Consider the following 18,104-nt stretch of genomic DNA (forward strand, 5'->3'; position numbering starts at 1 on the left):
CTAATTACAGTGTTCACTTCACACAGAGGGACCGACGTCCACTTCGCGGCCCGAAGGTAAGGGTATCCCGATCAAACCACCGGTTATCAAGAAGCATGCCGATTCCGGCTACTTCAAGGATGGTTCGGAGGTGTTCGTCTCCTGCAGCATCAACTGTACCGATCCGTTCAACGTGATCTGGCTGCACGATAATCGCGAGATTAAGAACTCGGCCGACTTCGAGTATCTGAACGATGGTGACATCTACACGCTGCACATTGCGGAAATCTTCCCGGAGGATGCGGGCACGTACACGTGTGAAGCATTCAACAAGGGTGGCGAAAGCTTTAGCTCGTGCACGATCACCGTGCTGGCGCAGGACGATTCGAAGGAGAAACCCACGTTCGCCAAATTCCCGGCCTCGCTCAGCGTCCTCGACGGGGCCAAGGCGGTGTTCTCCTGCGAAACGTACGAAGCGCCATCGAAGCTGCAGTGGTACAAGGACGGTGAACCGATCAACGAATCGTCCAACCGGTATCGGTTCGTGAAGAAGGACAACAAGTACACCTTCACCGTGGCCAAGTGTTCGTTCGAGGACATTGGTCAGTATCAGGTGCGGGTCGTGACGCGTACCGGCGATGCGCTCGCCTCGTTCTCGCTGAACGTTAGCGCCTAAAATAGGGATGTCGGTTGCATCCCACGTGGGAGTATATATGCTAAAGTGTAATTATAGTGCTAGCTAGTAAGGGACCGTAGGTTATAGGAGTCGAATGGTGTTTTTTTTGTTTCTCTTTGGTTAAACTTTTTTTGTATAAACAAACATATTTTCGAGGGGCCGGGATAATGCATAACGGGCATAACGTGCAAAAGTCGATATATTTATACATACACCCAATATATTTATATATATTTACGTTATGATATTATTTTCTTTATCTGTAAACACAAGTTGTTAAGTTTTATTTTTGTAAAGTATTATTATTGAATTAAACAAATGGTATTTTGCAAAAAAAAAAAAAAATTAAAAAATTTCCACGGTTGATGTATCTCGATGATGACGAATTAGGATACTCAGATATCTTCTTAAAGTAGACGAATTCGAAATCACCATCTCCGGGGAATGATGGCGCTCTGCCAAATGGTGCCAGCTGGCGCGATGAGGTTGGAGAATGATTTTGTCAAATTACCTTTTGAAGATCAAAAATCCTCGCAGTAGAACTTTGCCCGACCACCTCTCTCTCTGTCTCTCTTTATTGATGCCCATCAATCCGCATATGTCCCCGGTACTCTTTTACGTAGCCCAGAAGCCAAACAACGTAGCAGCTATTAATTATCAAACTTCTCAACCGATGCCATAGCACGGGACGACGTCAAACCCATTAAACTACAATCGTTACCGACCATCCCCGAAGTCCAGCCATGTGCGTTGATGGGAGTTTTGGCAAAGCTCATCGTTTATGGTTTCGTGGTGCCCATCGATTCCGAGTGGCAGCTAGCCTAGCTGGTGGCAAGATAAATGAGGTAAAAAAGAGGACGCTTTTTTGTAAGCTTGCTTGCCAAGCTCTGGTTTACAGGATTTGAGCTAGTTTTACGTTCACTGCATCTGCGATGCTACCGGATGTTCTTCTGTCTAGTCTTACGGTGTACGGAAACATAAATCCAGTTCGCTCTGTTATCGTTGCGGCTGACAGAATCCAACCATGTGCATTTTACATAAACTATTGACTGTTGTCGAACGGGACACAACTTTGGAAGCATTGTGTCTTCTTGTCAGACGAGAAGCTAAACAAGATCTAAAATCTCATCCCCGGACCCGCACGGAACGGGTAGAACGAGCTGCTGATTCAGCTGCTGTAACCCCATGGGGGGAGGAGTATTTGGTATTGAAACATCATTGTCAAGCTCCAAACACCGGCACAGGATACAATCGGCTTAAAGGTTTGTTGTTTTATTTCTACCTACTGTCCGGTTCTTTTTGCGTATGCCAATTTAAAACCCACCCTTCGCCACCGGGTTGAAAACAAGTTGCCAACTTATCGGTCGTGACAAACGCATTAGCAACTAAATAAAGAACAAAAAAAAACCGACTGTCGTCTCTTCGGGTTCCTGCACGTCTGGCACGACGACGATGACACCGAAAAGTAAGGAAACAAAATATTCCAGGGAAGGTTTTTTTTTGTAGTAGAAAAAGTGGAAGGATCTCCTAAGGTGTGTCCGTTGTCCGTTGGAGAGCAAAAAACGAAATCCAATATACATGTACATACACGCTGATTTTAAGTCCCATCGGTGGTCGGCTACCTCCCGATTGGGGTTACGGTTTGAGGGATTAATAACATGCTATAGATCAACTGTGTTGCAGCTGGACGGGAAGACGGTACTTGGTCTTGGTGCACCCTTGGCGAACGGTTTTTGAGCTCACCTCACTAATCCACCAACCAAAAAGGACGATATTAATTATGTCCTGTCAGTAGTTTGAAGCGACCGAGCGGGTGTGTGTTCAGATGGCAACGACAAAAAAGGCGTGGGTCCTCTTTTTTTGACGGACCAGTGAACCAGTACATACCGGGGGCAATACCAACCGTTCCAAGAAAGGAATAACACATTTATTAACTACACGCGCATGATAAGGTAACGACGACGGAAATCACGATTTCTTAATGTTTTCTTTGTCGCAAAAAAAAAAAAAAGAAAAAAGAAACGTCTCCCAATGGAATCGTCCAAATTCCGCGACAAACCAGCTTCAGGGTATCTTGTACGGGCACTGGCCGTATAAGAGGGCCGGTAGGACGTTTGTGTTGCGTTTGGCATTTGCGTGCGAAGTTGCATTTAACTGAGTCCAACAGACTCTTGGAATCACCAAATTACAGGCGGTGCTGAGAAGCAGCAAACATCGCGAACTGGAAGATTTTGTGTGAAATGATGATGATTGCTTCGCTTGGGGATGAGCTGCAACCGGTACACAGTTATTATGCACTTCACTTCTGTGCACCAAAAAATGAGCTGTTAAGCATTTGTACATCATAAACGCATTTGGCAAGTTACGAGCTTAAATTGATAAAAAATGACCATTTCGAGGCACGAATAATGGACGGTACCACCGCATGCCGTACGCGTACCGGATGACGTGTTCCGAAGGTGGATGGGCACACGGTGAGATACATTTTGGGGTTGTAAATGTTAGCGTTGAGAGATGGCTCAAGGCTAAATGTTCATCAGATGTAATGCCCTAAAGACCGGGAATAAAGACGAAAAAGGAGGTAAGAGGCATTTAAAACGCTAGTTTCGATTGAGTGGAGCTGAGTAGAAGAATAGTTTGTGACTTTGGAGGAAGGTATTTGTGAGATCAATTTGTAGAGATATTTACCACTTATTATTTAGAGATATTCATCAATTGACGGACTGAATATTCATGACGGACTAAACGTCCAAGCTGCGCGTAATTTTTCGATTGATTAGATTTTTTTTTAATTTTAGCAATTTTAAATGTTAGGATCAGTTTCAATATCCATTCAGACAGTTGCTCAGTAGTGGCGGATTAACCAATGGGCGGTGGTGGCTGCTGCCAGGGGCCTCCTTGAAACGCGGAGTTTCGCCGACTAGGGGACTTCGCACGCTAGAGAATCTTTTGTGATGTAGAATCGTTAAACCAAGTCAGCCACGTAGTAACGGAGGAAGCAGACTTCCATTGTTGTAGCGTCAATTACCTCGACCAATGATTTCGCAGAACTTAAAAGGGCGGTCGGTCGGTAGAGGAAACATCACCGCCGGTTTTCACAGGGCAACCATTCGATGGCCGGTGTGACCTAGTAAATCGTTAAGCCAAGAAGCTGAGCCATTGTCCTGTTCAAAGGATTGACACCGGAAGATACCTCCAACTGAACTTTTCATGACCGGAGAATTGTCTCCGACTTGATTGGAGTGCTGGAGTAAGATGCCTCCGGTTTCAATGAACAGTTTAAGGTGTTAGTCAAGCTGAAAAATTCTGACCAATCCGCAGACAGAGACATTTTTTTACTGACTTTTACGGCATTCTGGAACGTCTCCAACACACGAATATTATCGAGATTCAAAAAGTCATTAAAAACATTTCGGACAACTCAATAAAATGAATGAAGTTTGATGGAGAATTTAAAAAATAAATAAATAAGCATCCATAACATTCGATTCCTACGATCGCACCATGCGTTCCAATCAGCGGCCAGAATAAATCCCCAAATGCATATCTGACGATCAGAATTTTTCAGGTGGGTTGTGTACCGTAAACTGCCGACAATCCGAGCGGACCGACGAACCAACCCAATTCCATCCATACCGGTAATCTATCAACCTGTTCCAGCGTTACGCTACTAAGCGCTAGAAAACAGATCTCCTCCAAAGACCGAAACCTAGATAAAGACGTGTAGAACTTCGAACGGTGATGACGGGGTGAACCGGCGTGGTGAGGCATACATTTTGATTAAGAATTACAGGTTTCACTCGAAACTGTCAATCATCGGTCGATGGGTTTGTGGGGTAGGCCGAAACAACTTGGAAACAACAAAAAAGGCTTCGAAGAGAGAAACTAAACTGAACGTAAAGTGTTCGAAATCGAAAGTTCGTCGAACCCGACGTTCGTCTAATCCTTCTGTTGCTGTTGGAACATGAAGCTAGTGGTCGCATTTAGTCTGATCGTGTTCAGCTCCCCACCACCCTGTCCCCCATTGGGCAGAATCGAGCAAGGCCACGATCCATCATGCGTCAATCTACATTTGCATAATTTTGTGGTACGATTTAAGAATACTCGTGGCCGTACGTTAGGATTGTTCTTAGACAGCGTTTGTTGTCTGTCTTGTTGTGAAAGAGGGTTAAAAATGATGGTCTCAGTTCCCGCTCCACAGAAGCACTAAACATCGTGTTCGTGTCCAGGCAGACCGCTGCACGCATGCATTTTGAATGCATAAACGCATGAAAGGCGGCCCATTTGGAGCTTCTGGTTAGATAATCTACGCCACGATACGTGAACAATTTCCATTGCAAGTGCGTGAAGATGCGTTACCCACACTCTGACAGGCATTTCCTGTTCCCTTTTTTTTGTTTTAATTCAGCATTAATTTTTATGATTGGTCCCTCTTAGAAAAAGTTGCTTCTTTTTTTATCGAGGTGAATGACACCTTAAAGCACTGCAAATTTGAATCGCTTGGGTTGGGAGGATTGGGACATCACATGCGTTGAACCGTTGGCTTACTCCGTTCTTTGAATTCCAGCAATCCGAACCAGACAATATCTTTATAACGCTAAAAGTGCATAAATTTGTGCGTCTAATGGGGACGTGCTTGCGGGGAGTAATACGTTCGTGCACGACCCAATGGTTTGTGCAAACGCGAATCGATCGTGCTCCGGCAATGCATAAATCATAAGTCGTTGCACGGATCGCGCCACAACCTGGGCCATTTTAATCCGCCAAAGCATGTGCGCTGCTCGGAAGGGTCCATTCAGAATTCGATGCTTAAATTTGACTGCTGCATGAATCATCTACTTACGGGGCTTTGTGCCATTTGCGGTTCATTACGCACGATGGATGACATTTGGTGGGAAGTTGGAAGGCTTAAAAATCGCGTTTTGCGTGCCAGTAACATATTTCGAGTCATTTTGTATGGAGCTTTTGAATTGTGTTGGTAAGTTGTAGAAATGTGTACGGGAGTTAGTACGAAAATGGGAATTACATAAATATTGTCTTGCACTTCGGACATCGGACGTCATAGAACCTTCTCGGTCAACTGTAAGAAGAAAAAATAGGTTCAACAGAGAGCACACAATTAATCTACCCGTTCAGTTACATAATTTTCCATTCCAGCGAAAAAAAGGCCCACAATCTCAGCGAGCCACAACATCCGGTCAGCTTGGATGATCATTTCGACCATTTATTACGACCTGCAAGTCGTCAGGCGGGCTCAAAATGATGGATGCATGGCTCACCGTCATGTATGCGTGTGTGTGTGTGTGCTTAGGCTCCGTTGCAGTGCGCTAAAGACAGTGCAGCTAAATAATTAGAAACGCATGCAATCATTATTCTACCGCACATGATCCCGTTGCTATGGATGGGTTAATTATTGCAACGTACTTAATAGCGCCGATTCGCAACCGTGCTGCTTGAACAGAATGTGCGGGCAGATGATGGTGTCCAGGTGTGCGGGGATGTTAGTTCATTGGCAGTACAGTAGCTGGAGGGTTTCGCTTGAAGCTCTTTTATTTCAATTTTAAATTTTTAATTATTAATAAGCGAATAGGAATTTTGTGCTATAAAAAGACACTATTTGTGCTATAAAAACCTTATGTGCCGATCTTCAATCGTACGACTGAGCAGTGAATCCAGCCTTAGTAGCCTATTTTCGAAATCGAATACAATGTCCATAATGTTCGAAAATTGTCAAAATTATCGTTTTCGATCAGATATTTCTTTTTCGTGTGTTTTTTTAAAGTGTTCTACTCTCATTTGTATACAATTATGGAAACAAAACAGTAACACATATTCCCGTATACTGAATAGCAGATAAGAATAAACCACTGAGACCATCTTGCATAAAACGGTAAAAAGTCACGTTTTGGATGCCAAAACTAAAAACTCAGCATTTTAACGTCTGTCTGTCGTATTGCGTTTGACTAAATGGAAACGTTTAGGGGTGAGAGAATTCCAATGTCTGACCACTGTCAATCAATGGCGAAAGAGAAAAGAAAATCGATTACCGAGCACTTTTACTCTCTTAGGATGTTATTGAGATTTGCATCTCTAGTGCTTAGAATTTAAAATCCATATCAATCGAATGCAAAAAAACCCAACCCATCAGCGAACGATCACGTGTGGGAACACGATTGTTTCTCCAGTTGACCAGACGTCTTCTAATGAAAGTTAATTAACTTTCCTTGTCGGTAAGGAGTAGTTCAGTCACCATCACAGAACGAACACAGCATTCGACCACTTTTACCCGATCCTTTCGTCTGTAACCGGCTACTGTGGCGCACTGCCAACATCCCATGTGTAATGTTTGCTCAAGTTAATCGCTATGCAAATAGTGGCCCACCGCCATCTCGCCCCACCAGGCAAAGTGTTGCTTTGTTGCGTGTCCCCGCGCGTTCGAACGCATTTTCCCATTAAGGAACCGACGTCGTCGTCGTCGTCGTCGTTCAGGTGGCTTGGAAATAAGTCGCTTGTTTGCTGCCTCTCCTTCCCTCCCGGTAGACGGGGTAGCACTCATCACCTGGACGAACGGCGAGAAGACCAATAAGTTATTAATTCGCTTCTTGCAGCAACAACCTGCAGCTTAATGATTTAATAAGCTTCTGCGTAACGGGAGTGGGGAAGCTTTTTCTTCTTTGTCCAGCTTCTCCCTCCCTCTATCGATCGTGACTTCTCTATGCGTCATCAACGTCACCAACGTTGGAGTTCTTGTCACGCGAGTTGAGTTCGTTGAACCGCGAACTATTCGAACCCTACGATTCACCGGGATGACGGATTATACGCAGAAGGACGGAAGGGTCTCTAGCCGGTCGAGCCGTCGTTCCGTACTGCTTGTGTATGTGGTTAAGCGAGTAGACTAAAATCTGTTCTCCTCCCTTTCTTCCCCTCCGTTCGCACCACTCACTCACCTCTCGGGCGAGCAAAACGAAATTCCGATGCCGAGTTGATTGAGATTTTAACCGCATCATTTCGTTATCGATTAACGTAAATGACCACGCGCCTATCCATACGCGTGTGCACGCGAATGTAATGCACAGCCACACACGCACACCCCTGGTGGGTCGATGAAGGGACTCGAAAATATCGGAACCGAAGCCTTACCCGTGGTCCTTGCTTGGTTATGCTTTCATCATCCACCATCATCGTGATCGTGACGATGATGGGTGTAGTGTGGTTTTCGAATCGGAATGTAATTAAATACGGTCAGCCTTCTTAACGCTTGTCACGTAGTTATGGTGGTAATCGTCAGGACACTGGGGGACGTGTATCTCCCGGATCGGGGTATGTGATAGACCGTGAGCACTGATTGAATTGTGAACGGATTGGAAAGAATGTCAAACCAGCATGATGACAGTCCACCGTTTCGGTTAGCATCGGTCCATGGTAAGTTATGCTGCTGAAGCAGACCGATTTGTCTTATTCCGTTATGTGTCGGTTTTGCGTATCATAGCTTTGTGATAGAGCAAAACGAGATGATGTAGAACAGGCTTGCCGGGTTATTTGGGACAAATGAAGCTGACGCTGATTAGTGAGTCTTAGTTGCTAAATTTATACGATATTATTTTGTGGAGGTAAAAGACATAGCTTTGTTCTTCTACTCGAACATTAGATGATTATTTAAATACTAATTCGTACTATCAGCTTATTCACTCAATTATAAACTCCGTATAAAGAAGAAATCCATAGTCACATAGAAACCGCACAAAGACTTCAAGGGCGTATTGGAGTCTTTAAATTTTAATTAATTCTCCAGTAAGTCTCGGAATTATTCAGTAATCTGTGTTTTGATTTGAAGATCTTTTAATGTTATCTGTGGCTGTTATTCGTAAAAAAGCTATCACATTTTCCCTCGAAAATAAAATACTAAAATGAAATCCTTATGATGATATTGTAAACCAACGTTTAAGGCATGATTTAAGACGACTTTATTAAATCTTTAAAATGTTTTATATCGGATTTGGAGTATTTGGAAAGACTTCAAAGACAATTCTGCTGATAAGCATTGATGATTCAGCTACTTGGGACAAAAAACAGTACCAAAAATATTTCGTATTTTCATGAGAGTTAATTTTCATGAGAGTTAGCTACTGTATTAGATATTTATCAATAAATTACTAGATTTTTTCTGGAAAAGAAATCCATACTTATAGAGATGATAGCCTTCAAACGCCTTAATCATTGAAAGAAGTGGAATCATTTAGCAATCATCTCCAGTTCTTTTAAAGCCAGGAGATAATGTCAGACTGGACAATCCTCTAGTATCATCCTAAGTAAATGTTATTTGTTTGTCCTAGTATTCTGTGGGCTAAGGGCATTAAGTGAACAATTTAATTTAAAATCTACAAATTATTTTCCTCTCTTAAATAAATCATAAAAGTGTTTTTAGAGTTTTTGCTATATTATTTGAACAACTAAAGGTTGGTATGCTAGAAAGGTTTTCACGTCTTCTGTATTCTACCATAGAAGGGGAAAATTAAACAGAAACTGCTAGCTTTCGCTAGGCGAACCAACTCAGCACATGCGAACGACATTGCATGTGTGAATTTGATGCAAATTTAAATTGCTTTTCGTCATGCCGTGGTACGCGTTCCCGGGCACAAACACGGCGGCAAAGATACAACCGGGCAAAGGTGACCACTTTCCTCGCGCTGTCACGGACGGATGTCACCTGTTAGGGTAGTGCAGCACAGGCTAAATACTCGGCGGTGCAAAACTGGCTCGGACCTGCCCTAGTGAGAAGGTGTCACGGCCACACATACACACGCTTAAATAATTTGTCGTTTGAAAAGCTGTTTATTTGTTTGTACCCACGTGCTTGCCGGGGTCCTATAGCTTATCGGTACCGGATTTGGGTCCACCATAGGGTGGTGATGCATTTATTGGATTTTTTTTTTTTGGTTGTTGCTGCATTGTTCTCTGTTGTTGCCAGTTACTCTTAAATGAGTGAAGTTTTTAACCGGGTGCTTTTCCGACTATTGTATGCAACACATGCAACAGGGGTTGTGCGAAGTATGCGCCCGGTTGTTGTTCGATCAATTCTTCTGTCGCACCTATATAGGGTCACACTGTTATGTTCAGAGAAGTTTTGTTGTTTTTGTGTGTAACTCCCAGCGTACTGTACGGTACGAGGGTTCAATGGAAGGATTTCGAGATCGATCTCTAGCACGATACGAGACTGAATATTGTACGTCGTACCGCACCGTTGCAATAATGAAGCGTGGGAAAGTGTAGTACGGGGGGAAAAAAAGGAATCAAGCAGCGAAATGAAAATTCCACAAACAAAAGCGATAGGAAAGTATCTGCCTGTAACTGACAGCCCTGCATAAACGAAACGGATTCGGTCCGTCTACCTGTGTGCGATGAATGTCGCCCAAATGGAGATCTCGATTGGTTTTATCCCGATAGCTCGTACACGTCAACGTGCGAGCGTAAGTGTTGTGTTGTTCGGAGACGTGTGCTTGGAAATGAAAATGGAAACAGTACCGTTTTGGGGGTGGTTTTTTGTTTGCAGCATCGTGTTTGCACTCACTATAAAAGGTGAGAAAAGGGAATTTTAGGTCCTTAAAGTACTGCGAGCAAAAAATATGGCGGTTGTGCAGGATAGGATTGGATTTATGGTTGGATTTATTGAACCTATGGAGTGTATGGAAGGTTAGTTATAAGTACAACACAATACATCCACAACATATCAAAAGAACTATCATTACTAACAGGGAATACTGCATTTTATTGCACTTCATGAGACTTGCGATGACATCATTATTTGGGTAATATCAGTATAAAGATATCGGAAGATATATCCAGATCATTTACATAGACAGATTAGGGGTGGAAGGTCGACTTTAAGATTTGGATTCAAAATGATGAATTGATAAGTGATAGCTTAATCGATTTACAGGTCTAAGTCTGATGCAATGTAGTAGGTCATCCGCACTTTTACTAGATAATCTCTCGAGCCATTGCTGGACATAGAGGACACTGGAAAGAGATAATGTCGAATTTTGGATGACTTCCGGACGATTCCAACAATTCCTAAACGTTCATATATTAATTTGACGAGTTCCAATGTATGCCACTTTTTAGTTCCCGATATTTTCCAACATTGGAACTTGGCCCCTTTTCCACCCTTTTTTCTAAATTCTACGAAACGCAAAGCCATCTACCGGGAACGCGCGGCACTAATGAGCTAGGGCTTGTTTTAATCTGACAGACATCTTCACACTATTACCAACATAAATTTGAACTACGCTCCCTATGAAATAAATTGATGTTTCCAAAAAGTTGAACTTGGGATGTCTTGTTTAATAATAAACTATCCTAATGTCTTACTACAGATTGATACTATACTTTGACACTGATAATTGGGATTTAGGTGACTTCTATATCAAACAATATCCCATTCTATTAAAAAGCTCTGTACACCTGCAACGAATAATTTAATCACATGTCTTACCCGGCAACGGCAATTCTCGACGGAAAATCAGCCGAACAAAACGAAACAAAACAAAACATGATAGTTAGAGCGATCATTGTAGCGGTATTTTTCTCTCAGTCCTATTACGATTATCGCTCAATTCTGAAAAAAGAACCCTACCGCAAGCACAAGAACGAGCACCAGAAGTGAAACTGATGCAACGGTCGTGTGCTGCCAGCGGTATTTAATTACGGTCCAAGCGCTAGCGGGCTAGAATCGAGAGTTCTACCCTTGTGTCGTCCGTGTTACTTATACTAACCTTTTCCTCTCGTTGGCACAAGAAGAACAAGCAACGCATACACACACACACACACACACACACATACACACACATCCGGACAAATTTCCCGCTTTCTTGTACGGTACGCAACGTCCCGCCTGGTCGTGTGCCGCTGGTGTCGACCCGGGCTTTAGGTTTCAATTGAACCGGTTCTGGTCGGTTCTGGTTCACCTGTGCCACTTGTCGACCCCCTTCGACGGAATTGCGGGAGGGTATCATCGTGACACCCGGGTCCAGAACATGGCCCAATGGTACGGGAGGGCGAAAGTTGACACTGATGGGAAATAAATTGTAGTCTTTAGAACAACAAAAAGTCCACCATTAATCATGGATAGACAAGGTGTGCGTTTAAAAGGCACTCGGAGGAGGGGTTCCCGGTGTCCCGGGTTTTCCTCCCGGCGCTGGAGTTCGGCGTTGCTGGAATCCGGCCAACACACAACAGCTTGTCGCTTGCGTTCCGTTTGTTCGTGTGCAATTCTGATGCACGCAGAGGTCGGGAATGAGTTGCGAATCTTCTAGGCCTATCCCGCACTGCTAGGAGGGGGTAGAGTTGTCGAACGAATTCTCCCGCTAGGCGTGGATAGATGCGGCGAAAAGATTATCGCAAATTTGCACACCACACTCGGCGGGCTGTGCAGTTGGTGGTTTGAAGGAAGCTGGGCTGGTTTGATGATTAATTTGCGCCACAGGTTGATCGTGCGAACATTTGGGATACGAAGGAATCACGAGCCTGGATCGTTTAGTTCGAACGGGATGTGATGTGGTCAGGATGTAGCTCGAATGGCCGGAAATAATTTATGCGTGTGCGTATGCTGCAGGGCAACCTATTAGCGATGGAGCTAAATGAACCTTGCAGGTGGATATTGGAGGCAGTTAAAGTATTTTTAAAGGGTTATCGTAGTATAGGTGACCTGACTGTAGTACGCTGCTTTTAAAACATTTTTTAAGATAAGTTGATTATTTTTTGACAACGTTTAGAAACAGTTTTGATACCTCGAGGGAGGTCTGGGCCTGCAATATCTGGCTGTGATGCGTCGGTGGAAGACTTTTCAAGTCCCCGAGATGCCGTGCGAGAAGTTGCCGTGGCGACCGCTTCGGACACAAGATGAGGACCTATTCTGATCTATTTTGCTTTAATCCTATAACTTGGTTTTTAGGCTCAGATTGGCGAGGAGAATCTCAGTACTCTTCTTGACAATCTATTGCAAGACACGAACAGAATAAAAATCCTACAATTTCCATCACCAAAATTGCCTATTCATTATCGCCTTAGCCTAGACGCAACTAATGTCTTTAAGGACACATTTTTACTTCCACGCACTAGTACGCCCCGGGAAGTATGTTTATTCATGTGGACCAGGATTGCATGCTACACCACAAGCGAGTTCCCTCATGAATAGCATGAAACGAGAAAATGGATCCTTTCTGTATGCTCACTGCATAACAACTATGCACAAGACAGATTTGATAGCCATCGCAGCAATACCATTGCAGAGTGTGCTATGGTTCAATGATTTGTGTAAAAAATTATAACTTTTGATAAGGTCTCCTCGCGAGCTTCTCATTAGCCAAGAGAACAAGCTCAATTCGATAGTGAGTCATTAAAATTGTGTGCCATTTCCCGGAATTAGGTGTATTTGCACAAAGTTGATGGCTTTGGTTTGTGAAACATCAGTTTTAATTAACTCAATTTTTGGAGTTTGTACTGCATTTTTCATCCCCTTGCAGATCAAGCATTTCCAGGATAATGGGGCGTAGCGCCCGGCTTGGTTCTCCGTCTGCTGTCTGCTGGCGACTATCAGAGCGACAAAAAAATTGGAAAAAATGCATCTGTTGTGGAGAAAGCGATACGTACTAGCTTTCTGATTCTAAAAGCATAGAAATATTCATTTCGTCCCCTCCTCTTCAGCTGAGCGAATCATTTGGTTTTGGTTGAAACGAAAACTTTCGCCAACAACCACTTCATAATAAGCTACCGAGGGTAACGCTTCGGCGAGGGTTTTTGAAAATGTGCGTCCACGTTTACTCTTTCCATGGATGGAGAGAGAGAGAGAGAGAGAGAGAGAGAGAGAGAGAGAGAGAGAAAGGACTAGATTTATATGAATTTTATGTTTATCAATGCTGTTAACAGCAAAACACGAGTGGAGTTGAGAACATAGCGATGCTAGTTGTGTGGAAAAGTAACGATGCCCTTCTAAAGTTAGTCAGATCATGCTTCCACCAAACGTGATAAATCAGCAGTCAAAGAGTAGGGGCCTTTTTTGTGTCCTGGTTTGTTTTGAAGCGCTTTAAGTAAATATTTAAAATGGACCATCAAGGACACTTCTGCTCCGCTATCCTATAAAATCTAACCCTCTCCTATCTCTCGGGGTGAGCTCACGCAAAAAATTTCCCCATTGTCCGTTACACCATTTTCATCCGAGGCACACGCAATGAAGCGTAAAGATATATAGTTTGTTTGCTAATGAGTTGAAAAATGGGTCGTTTGCGGATCATTGGCTCTATTGGGACGAGGTTACGTTTCTTCGCAACTCTGCAAACCTCTACCTCCTTTGAAGCCGATGCTCCTCTGCTTCTGCTTCTTTTTTTGGTGCTTATCGGAATGCAAATGACGCTTTGTTGCAGCACGAAAACCAAAATGGACGCCAAATCCGGAATGTGTTTTCCACGACTAAAGATGAGTGCTTTTCGTACGTTCCTTTTAGTGAAGTAAAATGAAAATCATCTTTAGGATGTCTATTTGAATGTATGTAAAAACAATAACATTTGTCTTTTTCGGTTCGGAGGGGGGAAGGGGGAGGAGGAGGGAGGGGGGGGGGGGTAAAATTTACACCACAGGTGTACACTCATAGAACACCGGCCTGTTCCGTTTGTTTGGTGCCCGTATTGTCCCGAATGGAGGCCTTTTGTCTGTTTCCTTTTCCTTGTGGCGACGCTCCGCCGGGTTTCCATTCATTTATTCAGCAAAATCCTGCTTTATTTTATAAATCCGTGTGCTGCAGATCACACAGCCTCGTGACGGCGAATGCTTCATCTTTTTTCTTCCACGGTAGCCGGTTTTGTAGCGGGAGCCCGAGGATGTGGAGGGAAACTATTTTACAGCTTCACCAGCTTTCTATGGGTTCGAGCGAGCGCACACAGAAATGCCAGCAGTACCAACCGAAGGGAACTAATCCTTTAATAGAAAAGCTACAGATTGTAAGAAAAATTATGCTACATTGACAAGCTGGTGCTGGTGGCGGTAGTGGTTTCGATATGTTCTGCTTTCCAGGTACTTTTGCCTGCTTTACCTACTGCTTTTTTATCAGACAGAGTGCTCCCCATCTTAAGCTCCGTCTGCCACAATGCATGTGGGAGAATTAAAATTATTGCTTGTGTGTTCTTTTGAGGCTCACCCCTCAGCTTTGTGGCGAGCGGCTAAGAGTCTCTGCTCCTTTTAATCATGTAATGGAGTCAATAGAAGTAAAAAAAGGGGGTTGGTTCTGATGAGTGCAGTGAAGCAACTTTCGACAAAGAGAAGATGCTTCTATTCTTGCTTGCTAGTTAATCTGTATCGGTAAGATACTTTAAAATACCTCCTATTGTCTAGTCCTCTGGAAAGCTTTTAAATGATGCAAAGCCCACCCAGAGCCAATTGTTGATTTTTCGAGTGTGATTCAAAACAAAAAAAATCGTTAAAGTCAGTCGAACGGAAATGGACGCATTAGCATCCATAAGTTCGGTTCAGCGCACACTAACAAATCGAATGACTTTTACACCGTTGCGCTACTCCAATTTCCCCCATGACCTTTCCCAGCTGGGGCCGGGTGATGAAAAAACAAATTATAATCCCATCAATCATGCCGCTCCGATCAAATGTTCACGACACATTCCAATTATCTTATCATGGTTCGGGTTCGGTGCCCTCGGATGGTGCACCCGGGATCCCCAACCGGGACCCACCAGCCACTATCAGAGCGGAGCGGGAAACAGACCGGTGTGCGTCGAAAACCTACAGAAAAAAAAACGAGGCAAAAGTGTGTTAAATGGCAGTGAAAATTGGAAGCGCAAACAAATGGCAACTGAATTGGAAGGAAAAACGGACTCGACGAAAACAAGAGAAAAACAAAAAGCCTGTGTGGATTTTAAATTCGGCATTAGCATTGGGGAGGTTAACTTTGCAGCATATGTTAGGTGTTTTGTAAATCAATTTTAAAATTTAACGTTTTGTTTCAAATCGACCGATCGGCTCGTTAAGTTTCGCCCTTTGGCTGGGACAAACATTTGCACTAAAATCCAATCCAAAACCCCGTAATGCGACAAACAACTTTAACCTTACAGTTTTCCTCGCTTCCTTGCCGCCACGCCACAAACCGACGGCAAGACGTCACGTCCCATTGCGAAACTTTGCTTTGAAAATTCCACATCCAGGCGCTCCCTCACTCGTTCGCTAGCGTGCAATGTCCTTTGCGTACCACTTTAAGAAAACGATCATAAATCAATTTCATCTTTCCGCACGTAACCATCACTCAAGCTGACGACGTGAAAAATCACCAAGTTGTAGTTGTGTTAGGTTGGGTTGGGGTGGTAAAATTTATGTTGCACACGGACGGGGTGACTGTTGTTTACCTACATCCCTCTCCCTGTCAAACTGCACGGAGTTATGGCAAAGGGGACCGTTCCTAAGGATTAACGGTAAGCCGAAAACCAGTTGCCCGGATAGGTTGGCCAACAACAAAAAACTGGAAGACGAAATCTAGAGCAGCCGGCGAATGAAAATGGTACAAATAGGAAATATGGGACAGAAATCTCTGTAACATACACTACATCGCCTCGGTTGAACGTTGCCAACCATTGCCTCGTGGCGCGTCTATCAACACCAACCGCGTAACGGTAGCAGATTTGTGGAGCCATACTCAGCCCTGAGGTTTCACGGATCCGGCTAGAACCATTCAGCGTGATTAATTTTTTTTTTGCTGTTCCCCACACCAGATAGGGGCAGATAGCTAAAGAAACTTGGAGTGCACCAATCGACGTCGACGATTTTCTCTCTCAAATCCATAATCACAACCGTATGTTCTGCACCTATCGCAATCACTAATCTGAACCGCGGGGTCTCGTTTAGCCATCGAGCGGCACCCTAAAGAAAACAGTTATGGTTTGATTCTGTTTTTGCTTGTAAGAAGAAAAACAGACGCTCCAGGAATCTTGGGCCGGTTGTTACGGTTTTGGCACTATCGTTTTGCCCGCAGGGCACGCGCACGCGCGCGCGAGTTGATGATCGGGAGTCGTTCCCGTCTTTGGCTATCACATGGCTCAGATCGCATGATGTATTGTCTACCGATTTTATTGCGTTCTTAGGTTGTTCTTAAAGTAATGATGGCTTTTTTTGGATAAGCTTTTGAAGACTTTAAGTGAGCAAATACATTATGTAGAGGAAACGGCTGCATAAAATGTGAAGTATACATTAAAGTAGAAAAAGTGGTCATATGTAAGAGATATAAAGCAGTTTCTATTAAGATAAAGGATCAAAGAGAGGCTCCAAATTCCTCGATTTTGCTTAAGATTGTATAAGCGACACTAAAACGTTCTACAAAGAAATTCTACAAAGAGATTCTAAAGGAAATCAGAATGGTAGAGGGGACATTCGCGAAGATCTTCAGACGGCAGAACCAGATTTCAAGTTGGGTTCTCGGGTTCCCTAGTGACGACTCACTAGCGTACTACGTGGTAGTAACAAGACTAGTAAGACATTCGATGGCCAGCGCGAAATGTCATAAAGCAGGGAGAAGACTACATCTTGATGAATAGGAAATTAAACTCGCTAGGATTCTGTAGGTGAGTTAAGTCGTGTGAACTACTCCGGAAAACTAAATCCACACTGTATGTTGCAGTTGAGATGCAACATACAGAAGGAAGGAAGGGCCTCAAGGAACTTTTCCTTGACTTATTGCTTAGTTTGCTGTGCTATGTTGAGATCATGGTGGATGAGTGGATTCTTCTTTTTTTGTTGTTGAGATATTCCAAGATACGGCACAGGAATCTAGATTTCTGGACACTACTTAATGAATTTGTAAACTAACAAGACTTCTATTTTGGTGACCCGGAAACTTTGGCCACATATCCCGGATGAGTAAGCTTTTCCACAAGAGTAAGACCAGCGTAAGCTGGTCTTGTTCTTGTTCTTTTCCTTACTACCTCCAGGGTCTTGCCGGCCATCTGATGGCCTACTAGACTTACAGATAAAAATACCCACGCAGTTGCAAAATCTATATCCTATAGCAGGGGAACTATCCGAATAAAATTTGAACCCTGGTAGTGCCGTGTGAAGACCGGCGTACTGTTAATCAATGCATTTAAGTAACTAAATCTTCCTTTTCCTTTACAGTGATGACTTTAATCTGAACTTTAATTTTGCGGCAAAACCTAAAGCTGTCAAACTTTTATGCTCGCACTCTATTTCTCTTGACCCTGCTTGCGGCGGCACTTGATCCGTTTGAAGTGGAGCATGTTGGGGCAAGTGTCAGCATGGAATTTAGCAAAGGATCAGTGAATGAAAAACCGAAACCCCACAGAAATGAAGAAAGCAAAAACACATCATACCACACAGCATTAAGAAGAAGGGAAGAGACCCATGCCAACACATGCCGGGTACACTCATAATCATAAGTCTCGTC

The 18,104-nt window shown here is 43.6% G+C and overlaps 3 protein-coding genes across 16 annotated transcripts in view; 1 reads left to right on the forward strand and 2 right to left on the reverse strand.

Annotated features, from left to right (window-relative positions):
- LOC126556541 (twitchin) overlaps positions 1-658 on the forward strand; it is a 32,669-nt gene extending 32,011 nt beyond the window's left edge. For all 13 annotated transcript variants that reach the window (XM_050211802.1, XM_050211805.1, XM_050211810.1 and 10 more), the window contains one exon: positions 27-658. In XM_050211802.1, coding sequence (XP_050067759.1) covers positions 27-655 — 629 coding nt within the window. In that variant the 3' untranslated portion in view covers positions 656-658. The remainder of the gene's footprint in view (positions 1-26) is intronic.
- LOC126558824 (pyridoxal phosphate homeostasis protein) overlaps positions 1-18,104 on the reverse strand; it is a 445,790-nt gene that overhangs the window by 251,262 nt on the left and 176,424 nt on the right. The window lies entirely within an intron of this gene.
- The window catches only part of LOC126559130 (uncharacterized), a 186,390-nt gene that overhangs the window by 101,262 nt on the left and 67,024 nt on the right, over positions 1-18,104 (reverse strand). The window lies entirely within an intron of this gene.

The sequence above is a fragment of the Anopheles maculipalpis genome, chromosome 2RL (genome assembly GCF_943734695.1).
Source record: "Anopheles maculipalpis chromosome 2RL, idAnoMacuDA_375_x, whole genome shotgun sequence".
NCBI lineage: Eukaryota > Metazoa > Arthropoda > Insecta > Diptera > Culicidae > Anopheles > Anopheles maculipalpis.